General features: G+C 35.9%; 1 protein-coding gene across 3 annotated transcripts in view; it reads right to left on the bottom strand.

The window, feature by feature from the left end:
• Positions 1 to 17,551, bottom strand: part of Brms1l (BRMS1 like transcriptional repressor) — a 37,089-nt gene that overhangs the window by 16,573 nt on the left and 2,965 nt on the right. For all 3 annotated transcript variants that reach the window (XM_033765134.1, XM_010633621.1, XM_010633622.2), the window contains exons 2-4: positions 16,319 to 16,409; positions 11,204 to 11,331; positions 8,847 to 8,926 (exon numbers count right to left, since the gene is read on the bottom strand). In XM_033765134.1, the coding sequence (XP_033621025.1) occupies positions 8,847 to 8,926; positions 11,204 to 11,331; positions 16,319 to 16,409 (299 nt within the window). The remainder of the gene's footprint in view (positions 1 to 8,846; positions 8,927 to 11,203; positions 11,332 to 16,318; positions 16,410 to 17,551) is intronic.

Below are 17,551 nucleotides of genomic sequence, written 5' to 3'. Positions count from 1 at the left end.
GAAAAAAAAAAAAAAAAAAAAAGAAAGAAAGAAAGCCCTGAGTAGCTTCCACATAACTTCTCAATCCTAATTTTTGCATGAAGGATTCTGAGACCTTAACTACCACCTGCTATTATATTTTTTTAATGTAAAACAAGTTCTCACTAAATCACTAAGCTGTGCAGACCAGGCTTGAATTTGCAATCCTCCTGCCTCTGCCTCAGAGTGCTTAGATCATAGGTATGCGCCACCACACTGCACTATCAGATGTTAGTAGCCATCTCAAGCCCTCTGGTGGGGCTTAAATGAGGTAACCTAAAGAAAGTGTCTCCACCCATCTTGGTGTCTGACATCATAGTATTCTATAAATGTGATTTCTGTCCTTAATTTGATACAAATCATCTGTCACCTTTATTGCCTTTGTGATTTTTTTCTGGCATCCTCTGTATGTGTGCCCATGTGAACATGGCCCCTCTCTGGTCCTTGCCATTGGCACACACAAAGCAGGAGGGGGGTATTTGCGGCCTCTCTATCTACTCCTGTTATGGGTTAGATCTAAAATGTCCCCAAAAGCCTCATGTGTTTCGAAGTGGGGTTTTTGAACAGTGACTGATGAATTCATAGCTGAATGTGTCATTAGGAGGCAGGGCCTGGTTGGAGGCGGGCACTGAAGGTATGACCTGGAAGTGTCCTTTCCTTCTCTGCCTGCATACCACATGTTTTCCTTTGCCATCTTTTTTCTGCCTTACAGCCAGCTGACCATGGCTTGAAACGGAGCCAGAATAAACCTCTCCTCCCTTAATTGCAGGTGTGGAGTATTATGTCTCATCAATGAGAAAGAGACTAAGACAAAAATTGGTACCAGAGGGCTGGGGACTTAGCTCAGTTGTTCTGCCACCCAAGTTCGAGTCCTGGTACCAAAAACAAAAAAGGTACCAGACGTTGGGTCATTAGTATGACTGTACCTGACCCTGCAGTTCAGAAATGTCTGGAAGTGGTTCATGAGAGGAGTTTGGAAAGGTTTGAAAATGCTAGCTACAGAAGCCCTACAATGCTGATGGGAAATTCTAGTCAGAGATCAGATCCAAATGCTGACAGAAAGGCAGATGGCAAAGACCAGGCTCAGGAAGCTTCAGCTGGGAAAAAAGACTTCTTCGGCAGTTGAACCTCAGGCCATGTATGTTATGCTCTCGCAGAATATCTGTCTACATTTTGTCCACATGTTGAGACTTTGTGGGAGTCTGAGACTGAGAGTAGCAGGCTGTGGGAGGAGGGTGGACTTAACTCAGTGGTACCACACCTGCCTTGCAAGCACAAGGTCCTGAGTTCAACCCCTAGTACCAAAAAAAAAAAAGAGTAGCAGACTAATGAATCTGGTGGAGAAAATTTCAAGGCAGCTCTATGTTCGCATGATACTGTTGGCTGCTTTTAGCCAGATCTGTGGTAAAATTCAGGAGCAAATGGCAAAGCTGAATGATGGGAAATTTCCAGTTTTCCAGAAAACTTCCACAAAATTGGGGCAATGGAAAGCATGGCTGCTGAAAAGAATCATATAAGGAATTCAAGGTCTGGGGTTTTAGCTCAGGGGCACCATGCCTGCCTCACAAGCACAAGGTCCTGCGTTTAATTCCTGGTATCAAAAAAAAAAAAGTCAAGTACTTTGTATCAGGACAATACAAAAGATGACAAGGGCATCTCAGGAATCAGCAAGACCACATTTTTCACAGGGTCAAGGTACAAAACTGTAGTTTTCAACTGGCCCCTTGTTTGAAAAGAGTCACCTCTGGAATTGATGTCCCAAAATTAGTTTCACAATGCTCAGCCATCTAGGCACATAGAGACCACTGCAGCCATGATCCAAGGGGGCTCAGCTACTGCTTGAGCTCACGGCAGATCTTGGCATTATCCATGTAGTGCTGGTTTTTCATGATGTAGAATGCAAAAATTATAGGATCACAGAAGTTTGAACATGGATTTCAGAAGGCAGCCTAGGAGGTCAGGCAGTGTGCTCTGAGAAGACAGTGTGTGAAGCTGTGTGTGAAGGCAAAAGGACGGTGGAAATCCCAGAAAGTTAAAGATGCTAGGAACTTAGATTGTCTTCTGGGAAAAGCCATAGGTAGTGTGCAGAACCATCCCAAGAGAGAGGTCATGTGGGCTGCAACTGACAATCCCACTGTGCTACAGGATTTAATGTTTGACATGTTGGGTTTTTATCTTTTTCTTTTCCCAGTACCAAGGATTGAACTCAGGACCTTTCGCATGCAAAGTAAGCATGGTGCCACTGAGCTAAATCCCTGGCCCTAGATTTTGGTCTTGCTTTGGGATTCCATTCTGTCCTCCTATTCCTCCCTTTTGGAAGGAAATGTTTAATCTGTGCCATTGTATATTGGAAATATTTAACTTTCTTTTTTATTTTTACAGAACTTCACAGGGAATTTATCTTGAGTCTCAAAGAAGTTGGACTTAAGACTTTTCAGTAATGCTGAAACTGTTGAGATTCTGGAGCTTCTTAAGAGATGGACTAAATGCATTTTGTATAAGGAAATGCACAAGAGTCTTTTGGGGTCAAGGCAGAATGTTATGGTTTCGATCTAAAATATCCGCCAAAAGCCTCATGTGTTCAGAGGTGTGGTGATTGGATCACAAGGGCACTATACTTGCTGGTAAGTGCATAGCTGAATGTGCTATTAGGGCCTGGTTGTAGATGGGTCATGGGGGTGTGAAATGGATGGGTATATCTCCCAAATCAGTTCTTCTTTTCTCTCTCTGCTTCCCTCTATGGGTTGAGCACTTTTTACTCTCTGCCATCCTGTTTCTGCCTTAGAATTAGCCAACCACAGACCAAAACTGTGAACCAAAACAAACACTTTCTCATTTAAATTGCAGGTATGGAGTACTGTGTCTCAGCAATGATAAAGTGACTAAGTTACTAATCAAACTTTTATTGTGACAACAGAGAGCCTTCCTTGTTCACACTTCCCTTGCTTCTGAGTTACTTCTATATGCACCAAGTATAAAAGCTAAGGAAATAAGGATACAAAAAGTCCTGAATAATGAAGTTCAGATTTAATGATAAACTCTACAAATGCCTAGATAGATCAAAGGATTTCAATCCTGGTTCTGCTGATCTTTAGCAAATTACTGAACCTCTCTTAGCTTTACTTAACACATTCACACAATTAATTATGTATTATAGCAGGTTAATTATATGTTAAACATATAATATATGAAGCTATAACTATACTAGAAGACAATGTGGTTAATATTTAGTGTCTCTGTGGAGAGAGGAGTTTCAAAACTGAAAAATAATAAAACAGAAAGATGATCAATTTATTTGTCTAACTTGAAAACATTATTGGGCTGGGGATTTAGCTCAGTGGTGCCACTGCCTGCCTTGCGAGCGCAAGTTCCCGACTGAGTTCGATCCCCAGTACCAAAAAAAAAAAAAAAACATTATTTACTGATTTTTGTTTCTGACAACTAGTAAATTTTGAGGGAGGGAGAAAAGGCAATCTACACATGTACATTTATCCTAGAAAAAATACTATAAATATCCTTATAAAGATATAGCTAAGCTCTTCAGGAAATAAAGAATAGTCTCAAAAAGCTAGAAATCAGCATATTAACCTGATCCTGAAGGAGTAGCTTCCTTGAGGGAATTTGCTGGAATCAATAACTTGGAGACATAGCTTTCAGTTGCTGCTTGGGAAAAGGAGAAAGTGGGAAAATGAAACCAGATCTCTGCCTAAAGCCCTAAAGGTTTATGCCTTCAGTAAAAAGGTAGACTAAAAACATTTACCTGAGGAAATACATTTGACAGCCTAATTAACAGGTGTTGGTAGGGTTTCCCTGAAAGTATGTCATCTCAGTTCTAACACCTACATAACTGAGATTCAAACATGGATTATCTGTATCTTCCAAGAAATCCTAAGAACTAAGACTAAAGTAGTCACTGGCTAGTGGCATACATGATGCCTAACCAAAACAACACTCAGGAAAGAAAAGTAGTAGGCCAGGAGTTTAGCTCAGTGGCACCATGCCTGCCTGCAGGGCAAGGTCCTGAATTTGATCCCCATACCAAAAAAACAAACAAAAAAAATCCAAACAATAAAGTCTACTATAATCCAGAACCATGAAATGAGGAAATAAGCTGTGAGATTTGGCAAAAGTGAAAAAAGCAGAAATGGGCTCTAAAGAATTTCAGGTAGTAGTTTATTAAATTAAAATGCTAATTATTATTAGACATGGACTACAGAATGATGACTTACATATGACTGAGTTCCAGAAGAATGAAGTAGAGAAAATGGAACAGAGAAAAATATCACAAAAGATAATGGCATTTTTCACAGAAATAGAAAAAAAGTATCCTAAAATTCATGTGAAACTACAAAGGACTCCAAATAGCCAAAATAATCTTGAGCAAGAACAAAGCTGGAGGCATCACACTACCTGATTTTAAAATATATTTCAAAGCTACAGTAAACAAAACAGTACTAGCATAAAGACAGACACCCAGACCAATGGAGTAGAGAAGAGAGCCCAGAAATAAAGACACCCATTAGAGCCAACTTCTTTGACAGGGGTGCCAGGAATACACATTAGGGAAAGAATAAACTCTTCAAAAAATATTGCTGGGAAAATCAAATATCCACATGCAAAAGATACTGTACAATACCACTTATATGAGGCACAGAAATGAGTCAGACACATGAGCAAGCAAAGAGAGCAGAGTGGCATTTACCAGAGCTTAGGGAAAAGATTAATGAAGAGTTGTATTCAACTGCTATACAGTATCACTTACGTTAGATAATTATGTTCTGGAGATCTGTTGTTCAACATTGTACATATAGTTAATGATGTATTGTATACTTTAAAAAAAAAATTTCTGTTACACAGAGAAATCTGAGCTGGGTATGATGGTACAAACCTCTGGTCTCAGCTATTTGGGAGGCTGAGACAAGATCCTTTCAGCTCACAAGTTGGAGACCAGCCTGGACAACTTAGTAAGACTCCATCTCAAAAACAAACAAAAATAAAAGAATAGACCTCACGTAAGTGCTTTCAGCAAAAGAGAAATAAAAATTCTACGAGAGCCAAGTTTCTGGAATCACAAGTATTCAGCACTATCCTTTCTGATCAAAGAAATCTGACATTGCAGATATGCCTCATGGTAACTCTGAGCTCCAAATCTCAAATGGTGAATAACTTTTTTTTCTTTTTTTATAATCAAAGGTAGTGCTTGAGGGACGGGGATTTAGCTCAGGGGTTCTGCCAACTGCCTTGCAAGTGCAAGGTCCTGAGTTCAACAGCCGGTATTAAAAAAAAAAAGTGTTTGTGCATGCTAGGAAAATGCACTATCACTAAGCTATCCTCCCGGCCAGACTTTACTATTTGAAAAAGAATGGTATGGAAACCTATTTTTAGGAAATAAAGAAAAAAAAAACTAACTGAAGAAAGAATACAGGGATGTATCAACAAATAAACCATCACAGAAAGAAATTTTACCTATTGCTCTCTGTAATTAAAAGTAGTAGTAGACCAAAAGGTGAGTAAGGAGACAATGAATTCATACTGATGTAAGTAAATAAATAAATTGAAAGCATTGTAGGGAACGAGATGTTTGCATAGTTTCAAAGTAATTATCCTTAAAATATTTATTTACTGCAATGAGAGAAAAGCAAATTTACTTGGAGAAACCTGGAAGATACCAAGTAGACTAACAAAAATGGAACACATCAAAGGTGTGCATTGTATAAGAGATTTCAATGAGAAGAGAACAGCATCTCTTCTATCATACTACTACCAAACATGCAAAATCTGACTCTAATTATGGAGAATTAGCAATCTAACTCAAAGCTGAGGAATACCCTACAAGATAAAGGGCCTAAAATTTTCAAAAATTCAAAGATCAGGGCAAGTAGAACAAGTAGCTCAGTGGTAGAGCCCTCACTTAGCATGCACAAGGCCCTGAATTAAATTCCTTGTATCAGAAAAAGACAAGTCAAAGATCAGTAAAGTCAAGAAAAGACTGAGGAATTATACCACACTGTAGAAGACTGAAACGACACAACAGTGACTAAACACAATGACAAAAACGTAATTCTGGATCTCCTTGCTTCAGAAGGTCTTACTGGAACAACTGCTAAAACTTGAATGGGGTCTAAGGATTCAGGTCTGATGGGGTAGCAACAGCAAACATATATTCCTAACTGTATTGTGGTTACATAAGAGAATCTTCCTTGTTTGTTTAAAATATGCATTATAGGATTCAGGGTAATGGTGCTGCATATTTTCAACTCATGTGCAAATGGTTCACGAAATAAGTACTTTCTTGAAACTTTTCTGAGTGTAAGTCTATTAAAAATATATAATTTTATTAGTACATATTTGTAATACATAATGATTACATTCATTGTGGGGACTTGATACATGTACATAATACATTTTAATTCTTTTTACTTACTCCATCTCTTCCCCTCCCTCCCCTCTGCACAAGATGTACTAAACACAGACCCAACTACTTCAATCTTTTTTTTTTTTGTTTTTGGTACCAGGGATCAAACTCAGGACCTTGTACTTGCAAGGTAGGCGTGGCACTACTGAGCCAAATCCCTGGCCCCTTAACTGCTTCAATCTTAAACAGATACCTCTATGGTAAAGAAAAATATGGAACATTCATTTTATTTTATGAATTTTAAAATGAAATCAAAGATTGTTTAAGTATTAAAAGTTAAATTTCACTTATAAACATAGAAATGAAATTTCTAAATAATATATTCATGATGTGACTATGACAATGCAGAAGAGAAAGAATCATTTCAGGAATCAAAGGACTCTTTAACATTAGGAAATACATTAGTAGCATAACTCATAATATTAATATATCAAGAGAAAAACAACCTTGACTAATGAAAAAGTTGCAAACCATTTAATAAAATGTAACAACTATTCATGATAAAAATTCTTAGAAAACTATGAGGAAATTTTCTTAAATTGATTAAAAAGTATTTATCCAAACTCTCTCAAAAATCATACTTATTGCAAAACTGTTAAAAGATCAAGAACATGACAATGATGAAGACCCATCAATATGGTAAAGGCAAATAAAAGGAAAATAAGAATGGAATAAATAAGCTACCATTAATTCACAAATAAACATTATCTATATGAAAAAACTAAAAGAATCTGAATCAAGTTATTAGAATTGAGCAGAAAGGTTGCTAGATATAATATTAATACACACAATTGACTACTCTATTCAAATAGCAAAAGGAATTTTTAAATTGTTACTTTAAAAATTTACAGTAACCATTGTACGAAGTTTTAAAAATATGAAACTAAAAGATACAGAAAAAATACTGTGATGCTTGTGCAGAAGTAGCCAAAAGACTAGTGAATAGAAGGAAAAAGAAAACTAAAAATAAACTAGCACTTATGTGAACATTTGATATTCAACAAGAGAACTGCTGATTTGTCAAAAAAATGACTGCAGATGTATATAATAGTGTTTACACTACCTACCCATATGCAAAGGAAAGTAAAATCAGAACTATACATTATACTTCACAAAAAATTAAAGGTAGTTTAGTAATCCAAATGTTAAAAGCAAACTTTGAACTTTAAAAAAAACTACAAGCTGAGTGTGGTGTACACATCTGTAAACCCACCAACTCTGGGAGGCTGAGGATCACAAATTCAAAACCAGCATAAGCAACTTAATGAGACCCTGTCTCAAAATTAATAAAAGGGACTAGGGATATAGTTCTATATGATAGGTTCACTTCCCAGTGCCACCAAAAAGGGAAAGAGGGAAAGAGGGAAGGAGAAAGGGAAGAAAAAAAGAAAAGAGGGAGGTGGGGTGGGGGTAAAAAAACAAAAATGCATCTTTTTTTACCTCACATGGGGAAGATTAAAAAAAAACACACATAGTGAAAGGAAAGACAATAAATTCAACTACATTAAAATGTAAAACTTTTGTGTTTCCAGTCATCGTGAAAAGATCGCACCACCTGAGTAAAATACGGGCAAAGCATATAACCAGCAAAGCTTTTACATTCAGAATATATGAAAAATTTCTATGAGGAATAAATAAAGAACCCATTACAAAAGCCAAAGACATGAACAAACACTTCTTAAGAAAGGAAATCCAAGCATCTAGTTAATACCACAAAAATATTCATCTCGATTGTAATCAAGAAAATGAAGTAACAAATTCCATCACTTTCATACCTATCTGCTCTTAGCATATGGTGCATTAAAAAGAGGGAAGAGTCACTGTAGAACTTGTCCTTTTACTTCCTTCAGGATACTTATGATCTTGTGTAGGCTTTATGAAAAGTTACTTGCAAAATTAGCACTGTTTTTGAACACTATGGGAAATAAAGAGAATATATAGAAAAACATACCTATTTTTCACACCTATTTTCATAAATAGAGATTACGTCACATAAATAGAATGCTTATTTTACAGCAGCAGCTATATTAAAATGTGGAAATGGATCAGATGGTAAGAAATTAATTCTATATGCCAACATTCTAACTGCACAATCAGATACAGCCATTTTTATTCTAAATTTCCAAATTATACTACTTATGTTAATATTTTTAGTGGTGCCAGATGATATAATCATCACAGTCTTTCTCCAAAGTTTCAAAATTCTAAAATTATCTCAGTTGTTTTCTTTTCCCCCTTGTATTCTATTTCCTACACAGCTCCCTGTACAACTATATTTTTGAAAATTTGCACACAAGTGATGAGCTAAAGTACTATCTAATTTTTTACTTATTTTATTTACTTTTCAATTACTAAACTGATAAAAGGATTGAAGAGATGTCTTTAGCTTGAAAGTTAAGAAAAATGACAGTACCTCACAATGCTGACGAGAAGCTTGAATTTCACATTCATATTTGTTCTTTACAGATTCTAAGCAGAGCTCTCTATAGATTCCTGCAACCAAACACAATTACTCTGATTATTTTAGTAGTAAAGTGTTGCATTATCACTACCCTACAGGAATTCTGTCTTCACCATATTTTACAGGATGAATCATTAAGAAATTGTAAGTCATTATAACTTTATCTTTAAAAAGTAAAAAGAAATGAGCTTATTTAAATACATATCAAAGAAGACTACAAAGAATTTAAGAGCTAAAAAGAAACTACACTGCTAATTTTGTTCTTTCTTCATTCTCCTAAATACTCCTGTTTAATTGAGAATGATCAAAGTGAAAAATAAGATCCTTTTCTGATGGAAAATTATCCCTTCAGGCCCCTCATAATAGAAAGAAAGACAATAAACTCTGACTTACATCAATCATATAAACTCAAAGTAATAAATGTGTACTGTACTACCTCAAAACCATTTTTTCCTGCATCTCCAGGTACTGAGATAGAACCCTGGAGTAAAGGGTCTCACTAAGTTACACAGGCTTGGCTCTAACTTGTAACCAACCCTGTTGCCACTGCCGCTCATAGTGCTGGGATTACAGGTATGTGCCACCACACCCAGCTAAAACCACTATTTTAAAAGCTTATTGCTTATTTTCAGAGTCCAAAGGAGAAATGTATAAAATGACATTAAGAATGTATACAATGATCTAACAAAATCTATGATGCTCCAAGTAATCCTGACAGGGCTTTATGAAGAGAAGAGATGCCAGAGAAAATGTATCTTGAGGTAATAGTATAAAACGGACAACACAGCCATGCAAATACACCACCCCTAAAATAGAAAAAAACGGTGTATACTAAACTCCATGCTATAGTTGACTCTAGAAATGCAATTTTCTCTATTTGTATAGTAAATGCAGGGGACAGACAGCTGAAAGAATGCCATTAACAACACATTCACACATACTACTCTTTGCAATCAAAAACAAGGGCGGTCATTGAGTAGAAAAGTGAATAATTCACTCAACCACCATATTTCCTGATCCTTCATTTCATCTAAAAGAACATCAAAGAAAAGGATGGACATTTTTACTTTTAAGGGTAAGCTAAGTCAATATGCAAAGACAGGTTAATTATCATATCATCTATATACCGAGCATTAAGCACTCAAGAATAAAATTTACTTTTAGGTTAGTTTTAATACAAAAAAACTTATTATCAACAATGACTAGGCATTATTTAACAGGTACTTAAGGATCCATTAGTATCCAAAACAAAAAAATAAAAACAGCAACTCTGTTTATTAAAGTTCACATTTTAGTTCCAATATTAAAAACCACAAACCAAAAGTGATTTTTTTTTTGCTTGAGACACTGTCTCACTATGTTGCCCCCTATGCTGGCCTCAAACTCTTAGGATCAAGCGATTCTTCTGCCTCGGCTTCCCAAATAGTTGGGACTGCAGGTGTGTGCCACCATCCCCTGCACATAAGTGATCTTTCAATAGATATATCCTGGGATTATGAGTGCTACTGCACAGCAGTGAAGCTGGGACCCAGTTATAAACAGAAGACGGCAGCTTACTCACACAAATATAGTACATCTCATCTAGTCATAGCCACAAGTAACCAAACTTAACAAAATAAAAAGGAAGTATTACATTATCTAGTTGAAGGCTAATTCCTCATTCTATAATGTCAGAGTCATTTTTAAAAGTAATTTTTATAGATTTAAAAAAATAGTCCCACTACTTGGGAAGATAAAGTAGGAGAATCACTTGAGCCTAGGACTTCAGTGCCAACCTGGGCAACATGGTGAAACTCATCATTTAAAAAAATAAAAACAGGGCTGGGGATTTAGCCCAATAGTTCTGCCACTTGCCTTGCAAGTGCAAGGTCCCAAGTTTGATCCTGGGTACCAAAACAATAATAATAATAAAATAAAAATCCTATGACTCTTACACACACGTGAAAACAATCCAGAGAAACTAATAATTTACTTTACAGGGTATTACTGGGATGTCAACAGTAACTCTTAATGAAAGTATTATGGTTTCTAATTGCTTCACCAAATGAAAAAGTATCTTTTCAAAAATATTGAGCAACTTGAAAGTTTTTCACTGTTGTTTTTAAATCCCCCCACAGCAGTAGAAAAAAAAAGAGGCTTTAATAAATGAGTTAACAATGTAAACAATGTAAATATATAAATATATCTGTAATCTCATCAACATTGAAAATATATTTTTAATTCCCTTAAAAATAAACATTTGACATACACCTTTTAAAGCTAAAGAGTATAGAGTCTACTATATGGAAAAAAATATTTCATTTTCCTACCTGCTACCTTGGTACGAATTTGCATATTTTCTTGTAAGGTTGCCAGTGGTTCTAAATATTCTGGAGCTTTTCCAGCTATGACTTCTTGTAGTTTTGCATCCACCTGACTTAATCGTTCTTTATAAAGTCTTAAAAAAGCAAAAATTAAGATGTTAATTTAAAAACCTCAACAAGGGCAAACAATTTGCCATTTCTATGTATTATTTAAAACTAGTCACATTCTAATAATCTACCAAATGTCTTTTGGCCTTGATCTCAAGTGAAAAATCTCAATTATATTATTTAACTTTGTGCTCACAGTCATAAAATAGGTATGTCTATGACTTTTAAAATCAGTATCAGTCTTTAATGGTTAATTCACAATACAAATAATACAATTTAAAACTGGGCAGAGTATGTGTCTGTAGTTGCAGGTACTCGGGAGGCTGAGGCAGGAGGATTGCTTGAGCCCAAGAGACAGAGTCCAGCTAAGGCAACATAATGAGACCTCACTTCAAAAAAAGCCAAAAGCAGGGCAGGGGATTTAGCTCAGTGGTTCCACCGCCTGGCTGGCAAGCACAAGGTCCTGAGTTTGATACCCGGTACGCCCCACCCCCACCACAAAAAATTGTCATTTCTTCAGCCTGGCTGGCAAAAAAGCCAAAAGCAAGCTAGGCATGGTAGTACAGACCTATAATCCCAACACTAGATACTGAGGCAGGAGAATCACAGTAAGTTTGAGGCCAGCCTGACCTACATACTGAGTTCAAGGCCAGGATGAACTACAGGGCTGGGGATTTAGCTCAGCAGTTCGGTGGCCTGCCTTGCAAGCGCAAGGACCCAAGTTCGATCCCCGGTACCAAAAAAACAAACAAACAAACAAACAAAACAAAACAGAATGAACTACATAGTGATACTCTCTAAAAAAAAAATTAAATTTAAACATTAAAATTAAAAAAAAAAAAAAACCAAAGCAAAAAAAAAAAGACAGGACTCAGAAAGCTGAGGCAATAGGATTACAAGTAGGCCAGCCTGGGCTACATAGAGAATTTAAGGCCAAGCAAGGCTACAAAGTGAGACCTTGCCTCTAAAAGCAAAACTAAAAAAAGTTAAAATAAAAAACCACTCACCCAGGGCCAGGGATTTAGCTCAGTGGTTCTGCCGCCTGCCTCGCAAGCGTAACATCCTAAGTTCAATCTCAGTACAAAAAGAAAAAAAAAAAAAAAAAAAAAAAAGAAAAACCACTCACCCTTTTTTATTTTGAAACAGGGTCTCACTTTCCATCCTCCTGCCTCAGCCTCCCAGAGTGCTGGAATTACAGGCATGCATCACCATACCCAGCTGCAACTCTCAATTATATATTGTTTTTGTTTCAACTGAAGAACAATAAATTAATTCTAAGAGAAAAGATAATTTAAACACTGACTTTAAAAGAAGCAAGGTGATCATTTTGAATAGTTGAAACATTACTAGTTGTCAAAATAAATAATTCCCTGGAGTCAGTACAATATCCAGCCTACTTAATTTTAAAAAGAACAAAGAGGAAGTAGCATGACAAATATAAATCAATGGCTCTCAAACCTGTTCATCTTGACTATGAATGAAGCAGCTGCCATAAAATGAGTTACTCAATGAATGAAAAAAGAAAAATGAGGCAAGAGGTCCCTATGGCCCCCCATTTATGAGTCCACTGACAGATACTTTAATTTGTCAGCTATAAAATACAATAAGTTAGTTTGATTATCGAAGACTGAGTATGTAAGACAACTCAGTGTTATTTCTGACAATAATCCTAAAGGATAGAACTAATTCTTTTTAACAGAAATATGTTTACATTATCATTCTTTATGAAAGATTCTTCTAATCCTGGTTTTGTGGCATTTAAAGGATGTCCTTAAAAAATTCAAAGCAAATTACCAAAGATCGCAATGATTTTTTTCCCTTTATTATTTTTATCACAGGCAAGCGTGTCACACTACGTCAGAAGCATGGCACGGCATCACCTCCCAAAGAAGCTACTGGGGGCTGAGATTTAGCTCAGTGACACTGAGCCTGCCTCTCCAGGTCTTGCGTTTAATCCCCCGCACCACAAAAAAAAGAAAGAAACTACTGGGGAGGGACGCCTGAGCATGCTTGTGTTAATATAACTAGCAGCTGGCTTTTAAAAATCTTATCAGGGCTGGAGGATTTAGCTCAGTGGCACAGCACCTACCTTGCAAGTGCAAGGTCCGGAGTTCATTCCTGGTACTGAAAAAAAAATGTTATGGAACCTAACCTTCATTCTCTCTTAAAAACATAAACCAATATAACTAAGAAAGTCAAGATCAATTGTCTATAATTGATCATTATAATTAGCATAAGAAATGTATACAATGGGGCAAGTTTGAGTGTTAAAGCAATAAACACTCATTTATTTTGATTTGTTTTTGTAGTCCTTTATCAGCAACCACAATACTATTTACAGAATTAACTGCCAAAACAATACACTATCATATTTAGGCTAAAGTTTTCTAAAATTTGGGCCTGGGATTTAGCTCAGTGGTGCCACCTCCTGCCTCACAAGGGCAAGGTTCTGAGTTCAAGCCCCAATACCAAAAAAAAAGTTTTCTAAAATTTAAGATAAAATGATAAACCAATGTATGACAGATGTTAGAAAAGTACAACATGATAATTATAATTTTAGACAAAACACTAAAATTTTGATACAATGGTAACTATACCTGAAGAACATTTGTAGACCAGCACAAATGAATGAAAAAAGACATATGAATTGATATTATTCTACAAACTTTTTTTTTTCTTTGGTACTGGGGATCAAACTCAGGATCTTGTACCTGTGAGGCAGGCACCAGCATCACTGAGCTAAATCCCTGGCAGTATTCTATTAACTTTTAAAAGAATAGATGCCTCAAAATTTCCACAGCCTTAGTATTTCAGTACAAATTCAACAAAGGCAAGAATCATTAGTCCTTCAGCAACAACCAGAGCATTATTTAGATACTCGATTAATGTCTGTTGTGTGCTGGACACTGAAGTGTGTGGAAAGCTCGACAGGACAGATGCCTCCATCTGTTAAAGGAGGCGAAGAACTCACCTTCCACCACTATACAAACTGCAAATGCTGAATTTTCTGCATTATGAAGATAGTGCTATTGTGCCCTGCATTTCTAGAACAGGAGAAGCAGGACAATTATATTATTGCTATTATTATATTTCTTGAACTTCTTCTAAAGATGAGATAGCTTACAAAGATATATAACAGGATAAAAATGGCAAACAAGGCAATTAGAGCAAGAAAAAAATTATTACAAACTTGATGTAAAAAATTAATTTTTCTGAAATATATTTCTGGAAACCAATAATCAAGAAAAGACCTTTCAAGATGCTGGTTATCAACTACTTTTAACACTTTCAGAGAAAAATGAAGCCGTTGGCCATTTTATCTCATAGGAAAGCAAAAATCAAGGCACTGCTTGCCAAGATGAACATAATTCCATCCTAATGACTGAGCAGTTGCAAAGTTTTTCTATGTAATACATTTTAGTTGAACTTACAGTAATCTTTATTCCTCAGATAATCTAAAATATACTGTAAAAGCTCAATAGGTGCAACTCAATTGCATGAGAATTATTCATTCATAGGTTGCTTGTACTAAAATATAAAAACACAAATGTGATTCTTGTTTTCCAGAACATCCTAGATGAACTCTCTGTATTGTCCAAATAATAGATTCTTTGGGGATCTAAATTAATTTTAACTTAAAATTAGTAAATCTCTAGAATAAGGAAATTATACTTACCATGGTTTTCAAAGTCAAAATTGGTATTATCTTGGATTATGTATATTAACTTGTTGAACTAGTGTGGAACAGTATCTATATATTTACCTCTAATACTACTATATGCTAAGAGGAGAAATGATATAAATAGTTGAATTAATATGAAAACAAAACTGTTCTATTTTAGTCATGTAATTCCGGATATATTAAATGGGTGTTCACCTCTTTATTTTTTGGCCTCTTTAGGGAAGTACAAGAAATATAAACAGGAAAATTATGAAGAATTCATAAACTTCTGAATGAATTAAGATGTCCATATTCTCAGAACTTTCCCTCTTGCATTTACAATTCCTAATTTGTAGCCGCACCCTATGTCCATGCCAGCAAGTTCCAAAGTAAAGCTGCCCTTTAAGAAGTTGTTTTTTAACTTGCATCCCATCTGTCTGTCTCCATTGGTCCTCTAAAATCACAGGACCCCATCCTTGCATTACCAATCTCACTTAAGGGTTCTGGCATGGGGGTGGAGGAACCAGACTCTAATAAGCACCCACCATATGTCACAGCAAAAGGCCAAGAATTTGACATATTGTTCCTCAACCCTCATGGAAGACAGTAAGAATGTTATTACACCTTAAATAAGCCAAGAAAGCCTGTATCAGAGCTTTTGTTTGTTCTACACATTTCCTCCAAAGTATTGTGCGCTAGTGGAAGGAACACAAAAACAACAGCCCTAGGAGGCAAAAGGTCTAGGTGTGTTTAACACTTTCTGATAAACTATGGAAATCAATCTCTCTGAGCATCACTTTTCTCAGAGGTAAAATGGAGATAAGACTATTTTCCAACCTTACAGAGTTGCTGCAAGCAGCAAGCAAAACAGAGCATGTGAAACATGTAATGTGCACACTACCCAGTGGAAGATATAAGCATATTCATTTTAGTAGACATAGAATTTTTATGTGTATCTACTGGACGCCAAACACTAGTGTTTTTGTTTTTTGTTTTTTTTTGTAGCAGGGACTGAACTCAGGACCTTACGCCTACAAGGCAGGCGGCAGCACCACTGAGCTAAATTCCCGGCAGACATAGAATTTTTGAAAAATACAACAACATGGAAAACATTTTAATCACCAACATCTACACAAAACTCCCCAGGCCATGGCCCAAAACAGTTGGTTCAAAACCCTCTACTTAGTTGATGAGGTCTGAGGCAGGTAATCAGCAGTTGGAGCCTCTTTTGGATCAGTCAGTTCCATGAAACACAAAATGGAAAACAGTGCATACCATGCAATTGCTCTTGTACTAATATGCAAGCAACACAACTGAGATGGGTATAACCACCTGCTGAAGTTCCTACTTACTGATCTTTGAGATCTGTAAACTGTTTTTCAAGATTGGACATTTCATCTAAACACTCCATTCTTCTTCTTTCACAGTCTTCATCATCCATTTCTGTTAATAAAAAGACAAATATCAAAGATAAATTTAACTTTATGCTTCAACTATATCTGAGTTTCATTCAAATAGGAAACAAAACTGTAATATGAGGTTGGATATGTAAGGTCTATACTAACAGCTTTAAGTGGACATAAGCAGGCACAGTAGCACCTATATAGAATCCTAACACTTGAAAGGCTGAGGCAAGAGGATCACAAGTTAGAGTCTCACCTGAGCAATTTAGCAAGATCCTGTCTCAAAATAAAAAATAAATTTTAAAAAAGGGCTGGGGATGTGCAAAGGTCCTGGGTTAATCCCTAGTACCACAAAAGGGAATGGGAGACAGTTATTCAAAATAATTTATATTGAAGAACCTAAAAAATAGATAAGAATTAAAACTACAGTACTACAGTGCTCTCTAGATCTTCTTTTATGTATTCATTCTTAAATCATGCCATAGGTCTGACTATAAGCTAAGACTACAAAATAATTAACCCACCTTTGGTCTGTTTTCCACCAATTCACCGGAACTTAGCACCAAAAGTGATTGTGTCCTTAAAAGTTAATATTGCTCAAAAATACTTTTGGAATTCTTCTTTCAGAACTTCTAACACGGCTGAGTTGCTAGTCACATAAAAAAGAAACTCATCTCATTATGTTTACCACAAAGTGTCTTGGTCTGCCACTCACGCTGTCATTGCTCCCTCTTCCCAGTCAGTGAGAAAAAGGTAAAGGAGGAGAAAAGCAAAGTTTTAAGGAAAGTAACCTTTAAATTACCCGGTCTGTCCTACATACCACATCTTCTATCTTTATATCACATATATGCAACACATCAAAATAACTGAAGCACAAATTGATCTGCATCTTGATGTTCGTCAAATAAAAGCCAAAGCAAAGATGTTTAATAAGTGTATGATCCCTTTTCATATTTAAAATAATTTTTCATAGTTTAATATGTGGTTATTTAAAACTTGATCCCTCAAGATGACTCACTTCCCATGCTCTCTGTACAGTCTTATGCTTCTCTGCAGCCTTAGGATCCGTCCAGTACCAAGGCTTGAGAAGAATAAAGCTGATAGTTTAACATGAAAAATATATGGCAAAATAGAGATGATTTTACAAAACTGTGAAATATATTTAAGAAATTTCTTTCATAT

This window comes from Fukomys damarensis, unplaced genomic scaffold, assembly GCF_012274545.1.
Source record: "Fukomys damarensis isolate Sample0158 unplaced genomic scaffold, DMR_v1.0_HiC HiC_scaffold_17, whole genome shotgun sequence".
Taxonomy (NCBI): Eukaryota; Metazoa; Chordata; class Mammalia; order Rodentia; family Bathyergidae; genus Fukomys; species Fukomys damarensis.
The sequence above is the reverse complement of the archived record's forward strand: the minus strand, read 5'-3'. Positions and strand labels throughout refer to the sequence as shown.